Below are 21,702 nucleotides of genomic sequence, written 5' to 3' on the forward strand. Positions count from 1 at the left end.
CTGGAGTACAAAAAAGAGTTGTTTACTTTTGCAAAGCAACTGGTTTTAATAAAAGCTCAATGACATTTACTGCACATTATAAATAGCAGAACACTAGTCCTCTGCTAGAACAGGTATGCTGATTGCAGTTTTGGGCTTTTAAAATTGTTTGCTTTTGCACTGTGATCTTGGCCTAATTTTTGACTCCCCTATATTTTTCCCATCCCAAAGGGCTAGATCTGGGCCAGGAATAGGGTTAGCATATTGCTTACAAATTAATTTGCAGAGGTTTTATTTGTAATCTGGCAGAGGCCAAGAACAAACTGTTAATGCCTAGTAAATGGAAAGCCATTGATGATGATGACATATGTTTAAAAAAAAATCAGAAAAAAAAACACCTTGGCTCTGTCTTGCTCAGCCCCGACCTGTTGGTGCCAGGCATTCCATTAAACCTGCCATTTTTTTGTATTCTGTTTCATATCAAGAACACAGTACATTTTTAGAGAAACAATACCTTTACTACAAAACCATGTAAATGATTATATACAAAATGGTTATTGGAATTTGGTTTTGCACTGTAGTGACAGAAATAACTAGCTGCTGACATTTATTTACGCTTCCTTAATATTAGGTACATAATGCCGCTGATCAGAGTAAAGGCAAATGCAATCCAGGCTAAGACGAAGGAATAGCCATATTGGCCTTCAGAAACTTCAGGGATATATTCATTGCTCTTGTGCAGTTCTTCATGCCTATCTGTATAAATGGAAGCTGCAATCATAACACACAGACCTAGAGGAGAAATAAAACAGCAAAATTTAGTAACCTTGGATACTGTCAATATGCATAATAACTATTCACTGACTTCCACCAGTGTCCTTTTCTGCAAACACTTATTTTCCATTCTCAAACTAAAGTGGGAGCATTTCAGGACACATTTTCAGTTTCTTTGGCAGGGACTAAATGTGAAGTGCTGTTGTGTATTCATGTCATTTGCAAAGAACACAAAATGATTCTAAACATCTAGATAGTTTTAAGGACTAACAAAAATGAAGGAAGAACCTGTCTATAACAATTGCAGAGTTATTCAATTTTACCAAGATGTTCAGAATCTTAGATATTTTCCCTTCAAAATTTAAATGACTTCTGAGCTGTGATATTATCCTTGTTTTAACTGACTAAATAGTACAGAATGGAGCAGTTCCATTTTTAACAAATATGCAGGACAATATATGACCTCCAGAGCCCTACAGATTTCTCATGCAGCTCATTCTTTTCGAAACCTTTTTCCCTTTCCCTTTCCTACTTTCATGTAATCGTTAAATTCACAAGTGTTGCAAAATCACTCACATGACAGGAGCTGGATAATAGAGGTTAACACAAATCTTTCTCCTTGCTTTAGACGGAAGAGTTGAAGAATGAAAACCAGAAATGCCACGCAACAGAAAATAGTAGACAGGATCATGGAGGCCTGAACAGCCTGAATTGATTGATACTCTGAAAAACAAAAGCAGTCTTGGTTAAAAACACAGTCTCTCTCTTTGCCTACAACTGCGATGAGCAGAGGGGCAGAGCTATGTTCTCTAAACAGGAGTTCAGCACATATAGCAAATCAGGTGGGCATGTGTTGCCTAGGAGGGCCCTTCTCTGCTTTCTTGGTATTAATACAGCCAGTGGATTAAAGACTTAAAAGCTTTTTATAATTCTGAATAAAACACCAGAGAGACTAATTCTCACATACCGCATCCTTCGCTACCCTCTATATACTAAAAACACAGTGGAAGTGCCAGGTGTCCAAGATGACTTACAGCTACAGAACCAGGCCTCTCACCAGAGCTGGAGACAGCTCTATTCCATAAGAAGTATCCAGACGTGAGAGCCACTCTCAGCACAAAAGATTCCTCACAGGTTTTTCCTCCTGCCAATCATCCTTTATAACTAGGAGCTAAAGTGACCAATAAAATTTTAACTACATGCAGTTAGTTTGTGTAACTTGGCTGCAATGATATGGACAAGCCAAACTGCAGAGATAAGCTGCTTGTAGCACCTCCGCTTTAGCATAGCTATGCTGCAGTCAGCATGTCTGTGAACAGCAGACATACCTGAGCTACATTTAATCTACCTAGTTCTGGTACCTAATTTCAATGAATGCATAGTAATACAGACATCAAACCTACCCCAAGCATGGGGTAATTCACGTTACTTTAGATAGGCCTGTGCATAGCAGGATTGTCTCACTGCAGTATGGATATACCCTAAGCCAATTTGACATTTAGGCAGCCAAGTTACTTTAAGGTTACATGGCTCTTCATCTACTTCATTAATATACACAAAGACTGAAAGTGTGGGAATGCAGCAAATGTAGCACTTGAGAATAAAAAAATATTTATTTTGGTGAAGCAGGGTAAGTTAGGCTGTGCTATGTGTTAATTTATCTTTGTTAAAATTTCAGATTATGGTCTTAGTTTCCTCCCATCCCTGTAAAGCAGACAGTACTCTTTTATGTTCTTCTTTCAAAGCTAGAGGCTGAGAGGCAAATTCTATCACTGCAGAGCCACTTTCAGATGACTTCACTGTTTTTACCTGATCTAGTATTTTAAGAGTACTTTGGCACTCATTCACAATTGTTTGTGTTTACTCTCTTGTACTGGGCTACAGTTTCTTCTGTTTTCCTCTTACAGAAACTGTTGCAATAGTTGGCTTTTCCAAAAAGCCGCTACTAAAGATTTTAGAAAACAGGAGCAGTTAGCATATGCAATTTTTTGAACAAATGTATTACTTTGCAGTGATTTTACCAATCTTCCATTAATGGAACTGAGACATACACATGGAGAAATACTCACCTCTGAACTGATCAGTTATAGCTCTGCAGGTGCTAGTGTTTGTGGTACACATTCTCCAGACATCTGTAGAAAAATTATCTCCTACCCACCAGGCCTGCAAAATAAAAGCAAAGGGCTCTTACACAAAAATAAATACATAAATAAAAATTAGGGGTGGTGGGGGGGAAATGTTACAAAACAAAAAACCCTCCCTCCTTAGTTATCCTAGTGGCTCCTGATCAGATGCATCAACTGGAACAATGTTCATTTTGCTACTTAACCATTAAACTAAATTTCAATTCTAAAGTGCTTAAAAGCATTCATACAGGCTAGGTCTCAAGAAAGTGAGGGCAAGAAAGGTGTTACTCTTCTGTATCTTTAGATGGGAGGGGAAGCCAACAACTTCAGGAGTTAGAAAATAAGTTTGTGTTCCCAGTAAAGAACTGAAAGCTTCAGTGCCCCTGTTTGAGACCTGGATTTGGGGAGTAACAAGCAGAGAAAAGGTATCAGAGGTCTTTCTACATGTTTCCTGATAAATTTGATGCTGAGTCATCTACTGACCAAGAAACTAAAGGCTGCATCAGTTGCTATCTGTTTGAACATGAGGAATTTAAAGCCAGACAATTCAGACAACTTTGAGCTTTCCATATTTATTTATTAGGTATTTTGGAATAAAGAGTATTTCCTTATTTATGTATCATTTTCATTTTAGAGCTGTGTAAGGTAAAAAAAAAAAAAAAGAAAAAGATGGCAATCCTGAAGCACAAGGGATTTTCTATGTTTAGACAGAAATCTTGGATGTTTGGTGACTGCTCGCTCCTTAAGATATCTAGACAAGGATGCTTTGTTCATCCGTAATACCCTGTTTGGGATGCACAGCTCTTTAAAGGGTTGGGAAATAGCAGGGTAATACACAGGTGAAACAGAAGCCCTGTTTATAAATTTTCTGGTTCCTGGCACTGACATGAGCTAATCTCAACTTAATGTAGCTGTGCTGGCAATGTGCAAATGCAGTCCATAGACTATGGCATCTGACTGGCAGTGACAAATTAAGATCTCCCTGTGGTATTTCTGGTTTGGTGTTTAAACATTTAATGCAAAATAGAACTACGGTGACTGAACAGATTTTTACGGTAGCCTGGGAAATGCTGCAAGCACTCCACACAAGTGGCATTTCCTCAGGAAATCCATTCCAGTTCCAATAGCTACCCAGGCCTTTGTTTTGACTAGATTTGGAAAAATATGACTTTTAAATATGACTCCTGGTAGCATCTGCTGCTTATGCAGACATTCCAGAAACCTCACAGAATACCATGCAGCTTAGCAAACAATACACTAATAAAGACACTAGCGTATTATGACAGCAGCCACATGTGTCATAGTAACACTGGATTACTGGCTTTAGGAAAAAGCATTACTTCCTCTAGATGTACTAAGCCATTTTTATTTTTTTTCAGTCCAAGTGATTGATCTTAGTCCAATATATTCATATATGATTTTTTCCGCTTTGAATGCTTTTTAATCCTTTCAAAATGATTTTCATGACAAAACCTGTGAAGGTGATATAATGTAATAGGAGGTAGTTACACAGTTTAAGTTTGCAGTTGTTTAAAAGTAGTTAATGACACAAAGCAGAGTGCATGGGTTTGTATTTCTGTAACAACTTTTTGTTGTTGTTATTGTTGTTTTGTTTTTTTAATGTAGCAGACCTGAACTAAGAATAATTCACTTGTCCACTGTCCTAGCTTTTTAAATATTCAAAGGAGCAGGTTAAGATGACCTGGTTTTAGTGCTCAGTTAATGACCTACTTCAGTGTACCCAATCAACCATCTGACTGAAATATAACATCTCAGTCTGTACAATTTTGCAATACAAAGTTGTGGCTAATACATCATTTTACTTAGAGCACAGTGTCTGTAAAGACTGGGATTCAAACCAGCTTCAGTGAGTAAGGTAAAGTATTTCAAGCAGACAATTTTTTTGTCAAGCATTCACTGAATCTCTTAAAGAAAGAAAGACTCCAGTGCACCGTTAAGAGGACCAATCATTGTGCTTTAGAAAGAGGCCATTCAGATTGAGAGCTAGATATAAATATTGGAAGATAAATTCTTTCTGGTCACAAAAATAAAAAGGAAATTTGAAAAGAAAGCTGCATGATTCAAAAACTTTGTGCTGAAATTGCTTCAAGTGGATAGAGACAGTTAAATTCATGTCTGAAATTATCCTCATCTGAGGCTGGTTTGAAGAAAAGCAGCCACCTCTTTAGTTAGTTGCATGATTTTAAGTGTTACACAAGAACAAACCTCGGGAATAGATGTTTTTTTTCTTATATATGGTTTTGTTCTTCTACCAGGTTGGTGGAAGACTTATAAGATTCAAAACATACCTAGAAAATAACCTGAAATTCTGTAAGTAAGAGTACATGGTATAAAGCAAAGAAAAACCTGGGTGTCTGAAGGACAAAGAGAATAAATGACACGTACATTGTCAATAGTTGAGATGAACAGCAGTGCTGCTGAGGTTATGTGAAACACAATAATGAAAGCCAGAAGAATCAGCATCCTTGAGCTGAGGAGACTTCAGTCCAAGATAAATCTGTTTAAAAAAAAAAAAAAAAGAGCATAGATGATCATTCTTTAAAAGCTGTTAACTGCTCAACCTGTCATTACACTATTTCGCAGTGACTATGAGTGGGCAAGGTCATCACGAGTGCGTTTGATGCTGTTAAAGAGTTCAGAACATCGTAGGCATTTCATCTCCAGAGGCACAAGATTTCACTTAATCAGTCTTTACATCAGCGTTACAGCTTTCGGTTTGTTACCTGTGATAAGTAGCCAGCACCAGTGGTGTTAAGACGAAGCGCAACTTGAAGTGAAGCCAAGAGGTGCATTTTGTAACATGCCAGTGAGATGGCTGCAGTGAGTAAACAGAGAACTTTCTGCAAGCTTCTCCAGCAAGGGTATAAAACACTCCTTCATGTTGACTTTTAGAGAAGTACTTTTCAAACTATCGCCTCATTTTCATTTGATGCCAGAATTTCACTGGCTTTAGTAAGGTCCTGTTTCGACCATGCTTTCAAAGTAGGAAGAACTGCAGATTTCAATAGGATGCTGGTAGAACAAAATTAAGTGTGTCAAGAACTACCTCCTACGCGTAGGAACAGCTGTGTTGTACCTTAGGCTTCACACAGGTTGTCCTTTGTTCATACAGTCACAAGTTTTACCCACTGGTGAATGACTTAGGGCTACCATTTTCTCCAATAAATTGCTCGGACAGATATAGCGGAATAAATCAGTTAGCAGCATAACAATCCAGGTAGTTATTTCATGTTCAGTAACTTAATACTCTCTCTAGTGCCCCTATTATCTTCTTACCTTATATAGCCCATTTCACATCTCAAATGAAAAAAAAATAAATAAATCTTAGGCACAAGGGAACTTTTTTTGACATGGAATCCCCAGGAAATCTATGGACAGACAGCAAATAGTTATGGCAAACTAGTTATCGACAGATAAGAATATGCAACTGCTCGGCATATCCGTTATCTTTTTCTTATTGTATACAAATTCTTAACAATTATCATATGCAATATTCTACAAAGAATCCCCAGTCTTGCAGATATTTTCTTTGTATTTAATGTGTACCACCTGTGGCACTATCTGCATGTTATCACTCATCAATACATTAATGTATGTTTCTCCACTTCCTCAGCTTTTGAAATTTTCTTGTATGTCAAATGATCGTATCCATGCAACACACTAAATACGCGTAAGAAAAGGCAGTTATTTTAGGACTTACTTTCTTTTCATGTCTAACCCTCTCTCCCCTACTGCCGTGTGCTACACTCACGAACTACACGTACTGCAAGTAATGCAGATGGAGAATTTAACCAAATAAAAGGACTACTTTGACAGCATTTTTGAAGAGAATAGCAGCTCCACAGGCACTCTCATCAGTCCAAAATACAACTACTCTGCAAAACTTTAACAAAAAGATAACAGCATATAAACACGCTAAATACAGACTAGAAGTTCCAGACTAATCCTTCACCCTCTGCACTGCAGGATAGCGCTTCACTGCAGCACCGTGTTTTAACGAGCAAAAAGCCAAACAACGTTAAAGAGCTTTTGAGAAAATGATCCAAGAAGTTTACTTCTATATCTAATTTGAATGACTGCATTGGAAAGCCATGTCAAATCCTAAAACAAGGGAAGCAGCTAGTCAAATCCTTCCAACTCCTTCCAACTTTCTCCCTGTTAAACTTGCCTTTTCAGCCACAACAAGAACCAGAAGTGGTAACTTCCTCCAAAGAGCCGATTCCACCATGTGACTCAAGATCTTCTGAATCTACCAGCCGCATTCTGCTTCTAGAAATGTCATTCATGGCTCTCTACCGAGCCTTTCTTGAATGAAAGGAAGGAAGAAGGAAAGGAAGATATTTTGTGGTTTTGTATAATGCCACATCAAAATATTTTCATCGTAAAATGTACTAGTCTTCACACAGCACTCTCTTGTCTTGTGGTTAGTTTTTTTCCAGAGTTTCATTTGTTGCACAGATGGTATCTAAGCAGACAATAATGCAACAGTCATCTGCCCTATAAGGAGAGAGAATCAAATTGCACTCTATTATTTTAAGGCTAACAATATATCTTATTACATGATGTGTCATGAATTAAGAGAGGCAGAGAAAATGTAACCTAATTAAAACCAATCTTCCAAAATCAAGACTTGCCAGCCCAGAAAAAAAATCCACTTAATTTCAATCAACTGAATGTTTTTGTTTTACTGCTTTCAGCCATAAACAGAAGTGTTTCAAACAGGATGGATAAACTTGTATGTGCGATGAGAAGACAGTGTATGTTTCTCCCAAATAAAGACAAGATTAAATGAAAGAGCATTTAGTTTTGTTTTCACAAAATAAAACCACAAAGGCCAGTAAGAGTAGTTTCATGCTTCTCTTCTGAATAACCTTCCTAACAGCCATTTTTAGACACTTCCTCCTGGCTTGCTGGACAGGCTCCTTTCATGAGCTGCTACAACTACCCAGCACACAGCGCGACAGCAACCGCACGCAGGTATTGTGTGCGTAAATGCCCCGGGGGAAAGAAAGCAGACAGACCAACTCCAGGTCGTTCATACCAAGGCAAGACAACCACTGCTTGCTCCCAGGAGAGCAGAGGAAGACCTGCAGATTTCAGTCTCTCCTTTTCTCCTATGATGCAGCTGGTGCTGATGCAGGAGCTCCTACAGTATCCACATCCCGAGGACGAAAAGACTGCTCTCGAGGCAGAAAAGACTTCACCTCTCAGCCCATTAGCAACCAGTCCTACTTCAACCCAGACAAAGCTGGGATTTAAAAGTTTATTTTGGATATTCAAGATTCTTCTACTTTCTAAGTAAGAAGCTCTTCCTCGCCTGGTACTCTGAGAGCAGCCTGCCTGGGTATCTCTCCTAGAAGCAGGCAGCTCCTTTCCTCTCTTGTGAGCTGGCAAACAATGTCTTTAGGTTTTTGCATGGAGAATTTTGGAGAACACTGTTTGCATTTGCATTCAGAATTCTTAGTGTTTTAATTATTCATTGCTATCAAAATGCTTTGGTAGCATCCCAGTCTGCATGCTAGCTGTAGTCCTCTCCGCTTCTTATTCACTGCTAACTGTTCCTCAAGGGTTCTCTTCAGGCTCACAATTGTTTCCAGCTTTTAGCAGCAGCCTGAGTGCCTGCCGAAGCCAAGCCAGCAGCGTGCCACCTGGCAGCGAAATCAACATCTGCTTTTTGCCTCCCTCTCTCAAAATGGAGGGTACCTGCAGGAACAGATCAGCTTGCTCTGCTGTTTAACTTGGCTCAGTTCTGCTCAGCAGAACCACCAGCAGTTCAGGTTAGATTAAAACCCTACCTTTTACATTTAATATATGCAGTCAGGAAAAGTGGTTACTAATGAGAACAGAAAACACATTTTTTAAATCCCAGTGCTCTAGCACCTCATAGTATTACATATAAACAAGAATCTACCGGCAATTATATTGAGAAGATGCATATAAACGATCAGACTTTTCAAACAAAATTTTGGTATCGATGTGTGATGTGATAGAGGATTCTGGAGTATTTTTTCATTTCCTTTTTTTGCAGACGTGGAAGCACTGCCCTACCTACCAGTGCTAGTGCATGCTGCTATGAAAAGGCTTCTTGCTCTGCCAGGGTTCTTACTCTTAAGTTGCTCATCTTTCCTGTTTCAGTTGCTTGATTATAGGTAAGAGCATTTGTGTTGATCAAAAGCTTTCTGGGTAGAATCACCCGTACTTTCTATCATTTGAAGTGATATGCATGATGCTCTCTAGTCAAGGTATTTCTAATTTTTAAGTACAATGCCTTGAGGCATGGACAGAGACTGGGATGATGCAAAAGATATTATTCATATTTCCCCAAACTGGTTTCAATTATTTTAATAGTTTCTACACAAACACAAAAAAGCTTTTTGGACTCACTACAGATGTCTTTTAATAGAGGTGATGGAGCCACTCTTCACAGACATGCACGACAAAAGGACTTAAGGCACCAGTCACAAGTTACAACAAGGAATAATCCAACCGTGAAAAATGCTTTAACATATTCAATAAGCACGATCAAGTACTGGAACTGAGCCCAAGAGTCTGGGGGTTCTCCATTCTTGGACATCTTTGTAAGTTGACTGAAGCAAGGCCCAGAGCATCCTGAGCCAACCCCATGCTTGGAGCAGGGCTCCGGACTGGAGACCTCCAGAGGCGCCTCCAGCTCTGCTCTCCTGCCACTCTGCAGCTATTTCAGGACACCCTGTACTGCATCACTGGAGGAAAGTCCAGCAAAGCTGTGAGAACAGAGAGCTTAAAATATGACTTACTTCATCGCAGTTGACATTAAAAAGAGATGCTGGGATTGTGCTAAGAGTTACGTTGGATGACAATATGAATTCTTCAGTTGCAAGACTCAGTATTTAATACCACTTCACAAAGTATGTGGTAGCACCAAATGTACAGGTCCAGCTGAGTTAAAAGTGCATCCTACCACTGAATCCAGGAAGAGTAAGTTAGGAGAATCCTACTGAACACATCCAGATTTGCTGTGGCAATGAGGTTTCCCACAAATGCTGTTATGTTGCGGGACACTTGCATAAAACACACTGAAAACAGAAGGCCAGTTATATTAACAAACATTTTTTTCAATTAGTACAAAAGAACTGTTCCTGGGTAATACTCTAGTGCTGCCTGCTTTTGCGCAGAGAGGATAAATGCAGCAGTTGGAGTTATCTTTAATTTTTTCAGTAATACAGTAGTATTGGAAGCAGTAATTTCCACTTTCAGTATTAGAGCATGATGTATTTTACAAGAGGTGGCTAAGCGCCTTCAAGACATGCAGAGGCAAGTTCATTTTTACAAGATAAAACAATACAACACTCACAGAACTACATGGCATTAAAAAAAAAAGGCATCAAGTCCACGCTTCCCAACGTTTCTGTGCAGTAAGCAAACACGTTACAAAACTGGCTTGCCTCTCTATGTCAAGCTCCACCCCTACATCTCCAAAAAAAGCTTCATTTTATCTCTAAGATAAACTTTATCTTTAATGTCCAGCAGTACAAAGAGGCATGCCTATTTGAATTTCTTCTGCTGTTTAGTACAGCAAGCAAGCAAAAAGGAAAGCTCTGCCATGGCCAGCTCAGCAGAAGGCTAATCGCTACTTTCCAGTTCAGATGTGATCTCCACAAGCCATGCTTTCATTTCATCCCATGCGGTTCCATTTTGCTGCCAGGCTATTTCTCATGTTTGTGCATCCTTAGCTTTTGCAACCAGAGAAGCATGTACATCATACAGTCTGTTTATCCCATGCTCATGTGCATTGAGAAGACCAGAGCTTCTCCCACCACACCGTCTCCTGCTCCCACTTCCTAAGATGACTTCTCTGTCTCATCTTCACCTGAGCCCCCACATGGAGAAAATCTGGAAGCAGCCAGGCCCTGCACGTAGCAGGGCGAGCACCCACAGCACAGCTCCTGCTCAGCGCAGACGGCCGCTGGGCGCGCAGACTGCCAGTCGCCCACGGCAGGCGTGCTGAACAGACACACCCCAGCGAGGGGGCTGGGGATCCTGCTGAACAGGTCAGCGTACTGCAGCCTTCTGAGCCGAGATTCCTCCTCGTAACCAGCACAGCAGGTCTTTGGGCTGTCAGTAAGGATTCGATTCGGCTGAACTTTCTCGAGGTCACCACTGTAAAACCGAATCAAAGCGAGCCTCCTTAATTAGCAATTCTTCTGCCCCTCGGTGCTATAATTAAGACTGTATTTGTGAAGCTAGAAGAAAAAGGTTGTATCCTGGTCGCATGAGAAGCTTGTCATCTTGTGATGCATCATAAGACGTTTGGATTTACATGATAAGCATTTCATTCTGCTCCGAGTTCTTGCCACATCCCATGGCGTCTCATGACACAGACACAACTCAGGAGTCAGCGCATGTTGTGCCTGTACCGTTGCCTCTAAACATCCATAATATTCCCTGGTTTACAAGGAATGGAGGGACACAGTAAACTTTTTCACTTTTTTTTTCTTTTACCAAATACAAAGGGTTCTGTTTTTCTTGTGTGGTTCTCCAAACTGGAACCAAAAGTGAAGTAACTTCAGAGAGCAAACCTATCAAAAGCTTTGAGGGTTTCAACAGTTCTCTAATGCCTAAATATCAAACAACATAAAAGACAAGAAATTCAGGAAATTTAACACCAAGAGGACAATTATACCAGTTGAAACAACTCACCCCAATTTCATTACTTCTGCCCAAGTTAATTTAACAAATGGGAACACCAACATTACAAGCTACAATTTACTGAGTGTCATTCCTTAAAACAAGGCAAATAATCCTCAAACTCATACTTCCCGTCTACACTTTGTCCTTTCAATATTCTCCAAGCCAATCAATACATAAGACTGGGTACAACAGCGTGGTTTTAACGCTTGATTCTCTGCTAACGAGCTTTTTTTCCAGTTAATTTCTTTGTTATGCAGGAGGTGCCACCAGCCTCCTGCAGCCACCTTTCCTTGCCACCACTATGCAGTTACCTACTGGTAAACCACTTATATAAACTCCAGTCACACCTACTGCTTGCTCTTGCCAGCTGCTTTTTCATTCAAGTGATACTGGATTAAAACCTCCTTGAGATGCCTAGAATATTATTTCCTTAATTCTTCTAATACCAGTTACACCTCTATTTTCAACCTTTAGTGGCGTATGAAATATTGGTGGCCCATGACTGTATCACTCTGGCCGTATTCACTGTCTGTGGTAGTATCCATACATTAATTCATCATTTGAGTAATTCTCATCGGATCATTTGTCTAACACAAAACTAACACTGCACGTAGATTTACTGCATGTAAAGACTCTGCTGCTGGTAACCTCTGAAAAACATGTTGATAGCTCTCTGGTGCATGAAGTGAGCTGCTACTGTTAGAGCGCACAGATGTACAACCTGCAAAGAAAAATTTTTCTCATTTGTTAAAGTCTTATTTGTAAGTGTAATTCAGCAGCTAAAAATACAGGTTTACCAGCAGTCTCTCCATTTGTGCTCATATTCTGTTCTCAGGGAATTGAAGATATTGTAGAACTAGGCAGATGCAAACTTTTAAAATCTAAAAAGATGCAGAATGCTTATTTTTATATTAATCCCCTTAGGTCCATGCACTGAAGATTTGTATGTAATTTGTAACTTGTATGTATGCTCTCAGATACCTCAGAACTCTGGCTCTGTAGATAGTGTCCCATACAGTTAGGACAGGAAAGCGTAATTTTTCCAGTAGTAGGTAGTAGAATGGGTTACTTGACTTAAAGGACCCTTACACATCCAGCTACTTTTCAAAGTCCTTCATCACAAAGCAAGGAAGCCAGAAGGAAATGAAACAATGTTCCCTATATACAATCACTGCCGTTATGTTAAAAAAAAAAAAAAAAAAAAAAGAAAAGAAATCAATACCACAAAAGTTGAATTCACAACATTTTTTAGGGTTTGTTCTCTTTGGACTACAATATTGGTCTGTTTGATTCAATGGCCAATATGGCAAATGGAAAACAGGATATTCTCCAGATCTATATTTTTGGTGCTCTTGCAGTGGGCTATCTTAAAACCCATCAATCTCAGCAGCTAAGAGAGTCAGCTTGTTGGATTTTACAGTGAAGTACAGGGGCTTGGAGACAAACTGGCACGATACGGTGTGACCTGGTTTTTATCCAACTTCTTTCAGGAAGTCTTGCCTTGAAACCAACGCCCTGAGGCCTGCTGTTTGCGTGCACCAAGGTGAATGTAAATGTGCACCTACAGCTTAATAAAACCTTTTGTTATGGCAGTTGGATGTTTGTCCATTGTATGGGACTGCCTGAAGAACAGTAAACTTACAGTGAATAACCTCATATTCTTGGCCTACTGATGACCTACACGTGAGGGGATCCTGAAGCACCATTTCAGCTCTATATGAAACTATTTCATGCTAAATCTTAGCTCCTCCTCAGAAACCCCACTACCAAAGGCAGGACAGACCGTGCTTACCAGTCTGCCAGTGAGGCCTGGCAGGTCCCTGGACTTCCTCCACTCTCAACACATCCTCCTCATCAGATCTGTGCTATTAAACCAGAACTCTGAGGTCTGGGAAATTATAACCCTACTATCCCATACCTTTCCAATCAAAAACAAGAAAAAAACTGCAGCAAAACTGGCTATCTACTGGCTATCTGCTGGCTACTGAGAACCAAAGAAACTGATGTTTCTAATTCCTTAGGAATGCTTTTAATAAAGCTTTGACCTAGGGATGCCAGTGCTGCTGCCACTTCTGTAACTCTGACGGTCATTTATTTGCAAACAAGTTCAGACCGGGTTTAGACTTGCCCTACCACTCCTTTCACTGTGGCCTTGCTGCATGCACTACAAAGTCGCTCTGCCATGGAGCCTTTGTGGGAAGACCAAAAGAAAACAGGCAGGGCCTATGGGAAAACACTAGCACAATGCCCTGCCACGGTGCTGGGAAGTGGCACCCACAGGGAGAAGGAGCCTTTCGACATCTTAACCTGAAAAAGTCTCGAGCTTAAAAAACTCAAGATAGATGTATTCAAATGCTCCAGCAAGAGCTGGAAGAGAAGTGTCCCAGCCACCATGTGCTGAGAAGACAACTTAGCGGGTAAAAAACTGCAATTATAGAAGCCAGCTATCTATACCAGGTGGACAGATCCACAAACCAGCACCTTCCTCACAAGTCAATCAAAAAATTGATTGAAAAGAATACGTTCTTCTTTTTCCCTAAAATCCTAATCTCAGACTTAACCTGTCCAACACAAAGCACACTAGTGTAGGGTATGTGGCTGTAACACCTGGAAGTGTTACACTTCCCCTCTCATTCCCATTGTGTGGCTGTTGCTTGTGCCCTCCACCATCTGCTCATCCACCTTCAGTTTAAATAATCACATGCCTTTAGAAAAATGCTAACCTTTTTAATGAAAGATGCCCCATGGCAGCATTCTGTTCAAGAGATCCATTCTCAAGAGGCAAAAATTGAGAAAATCCAGCAGTAATTTCAAAGAAGGAACTGCCAGTATACTATACGTTTGGGTCTCTTGCAACATATGCATGTTTTCTCTTTCACAGAGCCATCAAAAAAACACTACTAAATACCTTTAAGTGTGCATGTGTAGAGCTTAATTGTATACTTACAAATTTGGAAAACACACACACACACACACACCCCATTTCAGGCATTAAATACAGCCTTTCTGTTCAGCCAGTTTGCTCAAAGTTGTGCACCAGATATCACTTCAGTATAAACAAAATTGTGTCATACATTATAAACCTCTTAACAATGAAGCTGGTCTCAAAGTACTACAGGCTAGTTCTCCTAAGCCAAACAAGACAAGAACTTCTCGTTCTGGCTTGTTCATCTCCAAAGACAAAGACAGCCTGGCGATGCACTTGCTTGCAGGTCAAGGCATACACACAGAAGGAAAAGGAACCATGTAACCTAAAGATGAGACTAAATGGCTATAAATCAGGTGTGAGCACATTCAGGATGGAAATTATAACTCTCAGAGCTCTCAGGTTCTTGGAACAACATTATAATTACCACAGCAATAAAAAAATAAATAAATAGAAGAGCTGCCTTCGCAAACAGGGATTATGTGATGGAGTGGGAATTAGCTGGGGAGTAAGGCTGCTGACCCAAGAGGTCCCTCCAGTTGGGTACACCTGTGAAGGTTGTCCCAACAGCCTGGTTTGGGTCTCCATATTTTCTGCAACATGCTTTAGCAGGATACACATGGCCTTGGCACTGCTGGATTCCCTCCTTTCCTTCAAAGACTTCAGGTGCTGCTGGGAGCAAAGCCAAGCATATATCTGTTCGGTGGAGTAACACAGGATGCGACCGTGGGACCGACAACATGCAAGCGGCTTTAAGGCAGGATTCATTTCTCGGGTGGGTGGTAAAGCTGCAAAGAGCAAGGCCTGTACCTCTTCCTGAAGGTGCTCCACTGGCCCCTGCTGCCTCCCAGCACTGGCAGCTCTGGCGCGGGGCCGCAGAGCTCACTGCAGGCTGCTGGCACCGTCCTGCCACAGACCCAGAGGCTGAGCACACAGCCACCTGCAGCTGGGACATGGACATGGACCAGGTGCTCCAGTGAACTACTGAGCTGTGGGAAGCTGCCTGGGAACCTGTTCCTGCAGCAAGTAACTGAACTGAGGTGTGGCCGGGCCTCACCCCTGCTCGAGACACCGTGTGGCCACGTTTCAGTGCTGAGGCTGTCCCCACTCACTGCCTCATCGGGGCAGGGAGGGACAGACCACATGTAACACCAGACCTTTTTTCATCAGGTTGACAGCTTAAATGTGTCATCTGTCTGATCTAATTAAAAAAAAAAAATTAAAGAAAAAAGAAAGGAGAAGAACAGGAGAACAGGAGAACAGGAGAAAAGAGAAGAAAAAAGAAAGAAAAAAAGAGAAAAGAAAAACGAGAAAAGAAAAACGAGAAAAGAAAAACGAGAAAAGAAAAACGAGAAAAGAAAAAAAGAGAAAAGAAAAAAAGAGAAAAGAAAAAAAGAGAAAAGAAAAAAAGAGAAAAGAAAAAAAGAGAAAAGAAAAAGAGAAAAGAAAAAAAGAGAAAAGAAAAAAAGAGAAAAGAAAAAAAGAGAAAAGAAAAAAAGAGAAAAGAAAAAAAGAGAAAAGAAAAAAAGAAAGGCAAACAAACAAAACCCTCACCTGCAGCGTTAATTCCAGAATTAACAAAGTTATGTGATCAGATCTCAGAACCTGGGCTCTACTGACTATAGACTTCTGCTTATCCAAAGATTAATCCAGATACAACAGAACAGCTCAAGTGATTTATGTTGTTCCACCTAATTAACCAACAAACAAAGGCAGAAAAGGTCTGTTTTTCCAGATTGAAAGCAATGTGTTTAATTCAGTAGAAATGAAAGCTGATATTGTTTTAACTTTGGCAGATGCTCTATGGAAATTGCTAGCAATTAAATGTGTTACATTCACTGTTGTAAAATTTTCAAACTGCTTGTTTGGATTTGGCTCTGACTAGCACCGTATTGGGAAATTTGGGTTTTCGTTATTTCAGAGTTTACACATCATCTATCAGGAGTGTGAAGATAACATCTCTATTGACTGTAGAACAGTTGGGTATAAAATGGAAAGCAAACTCTTCCCCCACTACTACTATTTTGTCTCACAGCAACACCGTGGCATAGGACTGGATTTAATACTCAACCCAGCAATCGACTTCTGAACACCATTTTTAGGTGCTAGTTTGTAACTGTTGCAATGGAAAGGGAAGCTTCAAGATCACCACCTGAACATCAGCAGGACTCCTAACACCATTTTCACTGCAGAGCTGCACCCGGCAGGTGCACGGCTCTGTGGCAGCAGAGCCCAGCCACCTCCTGCCCCAACAGCGATCCACCCCACGGCCCCCTGCGCCGGGCGGGCTGCCCTTACTTGCCTGGCTTGGTTCTGTGTTTGAGTTACGCTGCTGCCGGTTTATAGCTTCCACAGACTGAGGGCTGCCAGCCTTAGAGCCCAGGTGAGCCCGAAAACTGCAGAGCTCAGCAGCAGCACCAGGGAATTCTGCCTGGAAGAAGGGCATGCGTCCCCTTCTGTGCCTGCACTGGGCGCCCAAGGGAGTGCTCAGACTGCACACCTCTGCTGTCTGCACCCTGTGCAGTTCCAGACAAGGTGTAGCGTTTAAGAACCAGAGAAGTAAACCACAAATATATATCCTATAGCCATCTCCAAAGGGTGCTTGAGTCAGTCCACTTTCTGCTCTACCTACAGACTCCTGTGAATGTCTCTATACAGCCAGAGGGTTGTATTTTAAAGTCACGCCCAAATTATGAGGCTTCATCTGGCATGCACATACCATCATTAAACCTGCCCATGAAACTTCACAGGCAAAATAAAAAGGTGTAATTACATTTTCCCTGTTTGGTGAAGAAATAACAATTCCTTTGATGGATGAATTCAGGCCATCAGGCTTTCTCTTGAATCCCACCCAGCAAGATCTATTTTCTAAAAACTGAGATGCTTATCTTCCTGATGAAGTCATGAGCATCACCTGATATAGTGAGATATATGCTACAAAATTATCTCCTCTCTAAAATAGTAAAGCTTTCAACAAAGACAGTAAATACCAAGACCACACCACAAAGATCACTGGTTTGCTTTGAGCATCCAAAAAAACAAACAAAACCTAACAAACGTTGAACAGCTCCAACAGCTCCATGAATGGAATTCCTTAGCACCGTGGCTTATGTTTCCCCTGCTTTCCCTCTGAGACCAATGTGATTTCAATAAAAGATGTGCATTCCTTTCTACTTTCTAATTTGGCTTTGTTGAAATATCGCATGAATTTTATATATAAAAGTATTTGGTACACTTCAGAATAAATCTCTTTCTTATTAGTTCCTGTATAAAACAGTGCCTTTTCCTGCTGGGTCTTCTTCCAACAGGAATGTGGCAGTAGGACCTGGAAAGAACATCATCTGCTGGCTAGCAATATAAAAACCTTGTCCCCAGAGACCTACTTATCTCTAATTAAAAGCATTCTTGTAGTGATTTATGTGGTGGTGTCATGTCTTACATGACGTTCAAGACACAAATAGAACACAAAGTCTCAGTGCAAAACCAGAATAAGCACAAACCAGAGAAGTGAAAAAGAGTCTCCTTGTGCTGCCATACCTCTCATTTTTAAATGGACAGGGAAACAACATTATGAAAGGAGACGGACTACAACTAATATATTTAGCAATCACAGAGGAAGGTCTTGCTCCTCTAAATACCAATATGGGACTCATTAGTACAACATTCTTCTAATCATTGTAGGAACTTCAAACCCAAGATGGTTAACAACCTTGAGACAAACAACACCACAAAATAAAAGGCATGAAAATGGAAACGACAGAAAGATACAAAACAACTGGGAAGCAAGAAATACTAATAAATCAAGGGACGATCAACCATTAACCAGCAGTGGGTATAAGATTAAGCTGATTTCTTTTAAGCAGTGTTGGCCAGAAACAGTAACTATGGCATCTGAGAATTGCAACAGCTCGTCTGAGAACATGAAGGCCGAGAGCAGCCGTCAGTCTTGACCTGCTCTGTCTGTTGAACAACTTCCATTATTAGCAAGGCTTTAAATCTGTGTAAGCAAATAGCATACACTGTTTTTCCTCACTGGCAGATCCACAACATAACCAACACTGTTTGGGTGTTTATGACAGAATTCCTTCCAGAGACCACAAATAAAGCATACACCACCAGTAGTGTCTTGTCTACTAGCATTGTGTTGTTTTTATTTGAAATTATATCAAGAGACTGTTTTCTTTCCTGAAGGAGTATGCTAACAAGAAACCAATCATCTTGTAAGAGATTTCATGGTATTAATGCATTTCACTCCTTTCACACTTAATGTTGACGGCTAACCAGTTAGCAGAATAATTCCTGGTTTCCTCAAAATCAGCCTGGCCTGGCTGGGTATGCAGCTTACTTGATAAAACCAACATCAGCCATACAGCTGACGTGACAAAACCTGTACGCATCTTTATTCAGCACGGAGGAGGAACCTTCCTCCAGGTATCCATTCTCCAGCTTGATTTTACAAGTTCACAATGGGATGCAGAAGGCGCCTCAGGTTTCTCCCTGCGCTGAACCACTTGTGTGGGTTACTGCCTGCCCACCTCTGCAGCCACCTGCCATCCGTCCCGGCAGCCCTTTTCCTGAACTGCCCAACACTGCCTGGGCAGCAAAGCTTCCAAGATTCAAGTCAAAGAGCAGGTCCAGATGGAAGTGTCATTACAGGGTATTTTTCATTTGACAGCAAAAATATCTGCTCAGGCAGGCAAGAAGGCTTACTTTACATAGCTAACATACCAGCACTGGATGTAAGGAGTCTGAAAGTAAGGGAAGAGAAAGTGCTGCTTTTTCTTTCTTGATGGAGACTGGCCAACCCTAGTTGTTTATTTCTTAAACTCCTAAAGAACTCTAAGAAAATGTGATTTTACACATCAAAATGTGCAGATTACAGCTATCCCGTGGGTTTCTCCACACACCTCAATGAAGTCAGATACTTCTACGATGCTCAACTGCAGTAATTACTCATCATTTCCAAAGTATTCTCAGGTGCTGGGAAAAGCAAAGCAAAGCAAAACAAAACACACACCACCTCCCTGCACCATGTGAACAAAGCATTTGTGCCAAGAATTTAATGGAGAGGCCGAGCGGCAGGTTTCTCGGTGGCAGCAGGCTCTGATCAAGCTCCGGGGAAGTCAAGGAAAGGCAAGCTGTGCAGTAGTCATCCCAGAGATGTCCAAACAAGGAGCTGGCCTCTCAGACTGAATACCCAGCGCCGCGAGCAGCCCGCACTGCTGAAGCTGAACGGCCCCTCTGGTACCTGGCACGTTAACGTCCCAGGTGTCAGCCGGGCATCACAGCTGCAGAAAGCACCAACGGGACAAGCAGAATGGCTTTTTGGACCTGTAGCTCGACTCAAGTGGAAAAACGCCTAGTGCTGGCAAAAATGCCATAAACCGAAATCTGCACTGAATTATATATAAATGTGTTCTCCTTCCACTAGAGGGGGTGAGCTGCCAAAAACAATCAAATCTTATCGTAGTGCACGCAAACTCCACTCAAATCCCATCAACAACGACGAAAAAAAAAAAAAGAGAGCTGAGGAGAGAGACGGCGAACTTCGGGAGGCCCGGCCCGGCCCGGCCCGGCCCGGCCCCACATAGCCCCACGGGGGGCGGCCGGGGCGAGCTCCGTGGCCGGGACGGAGGGCGGCAGCATAGTAAACAACCCCCCCGATGATATTTTTGTATTTTTTGTCGCGGTTTCTTCCTCCCCCCGGTTGCAAAGCGTCTCCCCACTTCCCTCACACACCACCCCGTCCCGTCCCGTCCCGTCCCGCCCCAGTGCCGGGCCCCAGCCCCTGTCACCCCCCGCCCGGCCCGGCCCTACTCACTGCCGGGGGCCGGCGGCGGCTCTCCGCCCGGGTGCAACCGTCTGGCGGCGGCGGCGGCTGCTCCCGCCCTCTCTCCTGCAGAATGATGTCAGATGCGGGATGGGTGTGGAAAGAAAATAATTTTCAAAAGTGCCCCTCGGCCGCCTGCGAAGGCAGAGGTGTCTCCGTGCGTGTGTGTGTGTGCGCCCCGGGAGGGAGGGACGGGGCGAGCACGGGAGAAACTTTTCCCCGCCCGTTTCCACTCCGCCGCCCCCTGCGGCCGAGGCAGTGCCGTGAGTGCGGGGCTCCGCCGCCCCCGCTCGGCAGAAGGGGAAGGGGTGCCTGGGGGAGGCTGTGGCAGCCCGCCGAGGGCGGGCAGGGAGCGGGATGCACGCCCGTCGAGGCGGGGCGGGCCGCCCGGGAAAGCCGCGCTCTACCCGCCGCCCGTCACTGAGGGACGGCGCAGTGCCTGCCAGGCTCCGCGAGGAGCGCCTTCAATGGTAGCAGCGAGGATGGACGGCTCGGGGGGCGCCCACTGGGGCTTGTGTGCGGGGAAGGGAGTCCCCCGGGGGGACATGGCGGGGCGGCCGGGAGGCGCCATTTCGCGTCGGCGGCCCGCCGCGGTAACGCGCCTCCTCAGCGCCGCCGCCCCGCTGAGGCGCCGGGGGCCGGCGGTCCTGCGGCCGGCGGCTGTTTGTCAGGAGGCCTCCCTTTCCTCCTCCCTGCCGGGCTCGGTGCGAAAAGCCCCGGGACCGGGGGAGCCGGCAGGCTGAGCCGCTGAGGGAGTGGCCCCAGGCCGACCGGAGCGAGAGTCATGTTAAGGCAAAGCCTGCTTCACGGAGAGCGTATCTCCGCTGAAGCTGAGAGGACAGAAGTCATCTTTTTCGTTGGAGAGAAAAAAAATTGACTGAAGAGCTGAGGCTGTGTTCAGAAAGCCGGCTCCGGGCACCTCGGGTGAGCCCCGGTGGTAACCACGCACACCTGACGAGCTCTCCTGAGGAGATTTGCTTCATGCCTTCACCACTAACGGGAGTCAGTAATGACCCGTGTCCATTTACAGCTTAGTTTTCACAAAATACACGACAAAATAACGACTGTTGCCAGCCGGGCAATGCTACTCACAAACAGAAGACTAATTCAACTTCTGGTTGCCTTGCAGATTTCGGTGTTGGTACAGCCACTTTGCTTGCTCAGAGGGCTAAAAGGTCTCATCTGCTGTTCAAAGTAAGTTCTTATCACTGCTTAAAGTTGTCTCCTCAAGTCTTTACACAAACAGTAGCTATACTGTTGAGCAAAACACTCTGTTATTTACTACTCAAAAACTAGTAGCATGACCTGAATTACTTCATTGCATCTTCACCCTCTGAAGTGCAGTGCTTGGGGCTACAAGCAGCTGTGGGGAATCT

At 42.7% G+C, this 21,702-nt stretch overlaps 2 protein-coding genes across 13 annotated transcripts in view; one reads left to right on the forward strand and one right to left on the reverse strand.

The window, feature by feature from the left end:
• Positions 1-475: 475 nt before the first annotated feature.
• Positions 476-20,731, reverse strand: EMP2 (epithelial membrane protein 2). Of its 2 annotated transcripts, none has more exons than XM_083799908.1 (5): positions 20,318-20,731; positions 5,286-5,397; positions 2,823-2,916; positions 1,330-1,476; positions 476-771 (listed from the first exon to the last, which is right to left on the reverse strand). In XM_083799908.1, the coding sequence occupies exons 2-5, from the start codon at positions 5,361-5,363 to the stop codon at positions 587-589; spliced, it is 504 nt and encodes a 167-aa protein (XP_083656034.1). In that variant the 5' UTR covers positions 5,364-5,397; positions 20,318-20,731; the 3' UTR covers positions 476-586. The 2 variants fall into 2 exon arrangements, with proteins under 2 accessions (XP_083656034.1, XP_083656035.1); XM_083799909.1 differs by lacking the exon at positions 20,318-20,731 and adding an exon at positions 7,069-7,344.
• LOC310881924 (uncharacterized protein) overlaps positions 20,410-21,702 on the forward strand; it is a gene marked incomplete at its 5' end in the record, with an annotated part of 61,146 nt that continues 59,853 nt past the window's right edge. For 6 of the 11 annotated variants that reach the window (XM_083799854.1, XM_083799872.1, XM_083799871.1 and 3 more), the window contains 2 exons: positions 20,655-20,796; positions 21,456-21,520. Coding sequence is in view for 2 of the 11 variants with exons in the window: in XM_083799869.1 (XP_083655995.1) it covers positions 20,410-20,796; positions 21,456-21,520 (452 nt within the window). The other 5 variants (XR_014572688.1, XR_014572689.1, XM_083799869.1 and 2 more) reach the window with 2 other exon arrangements.

The sequence above is a fragment of the Anser anser genome, assembly GCF_964211835.1.
Source record: "Anser anser genome assembly, chromosome: 15".
Lineage (NCBI taxonomy): Eukaryota > Metazoa > Chordata > Aves > Anseriformes > Anatidae > Anser > Anser anser.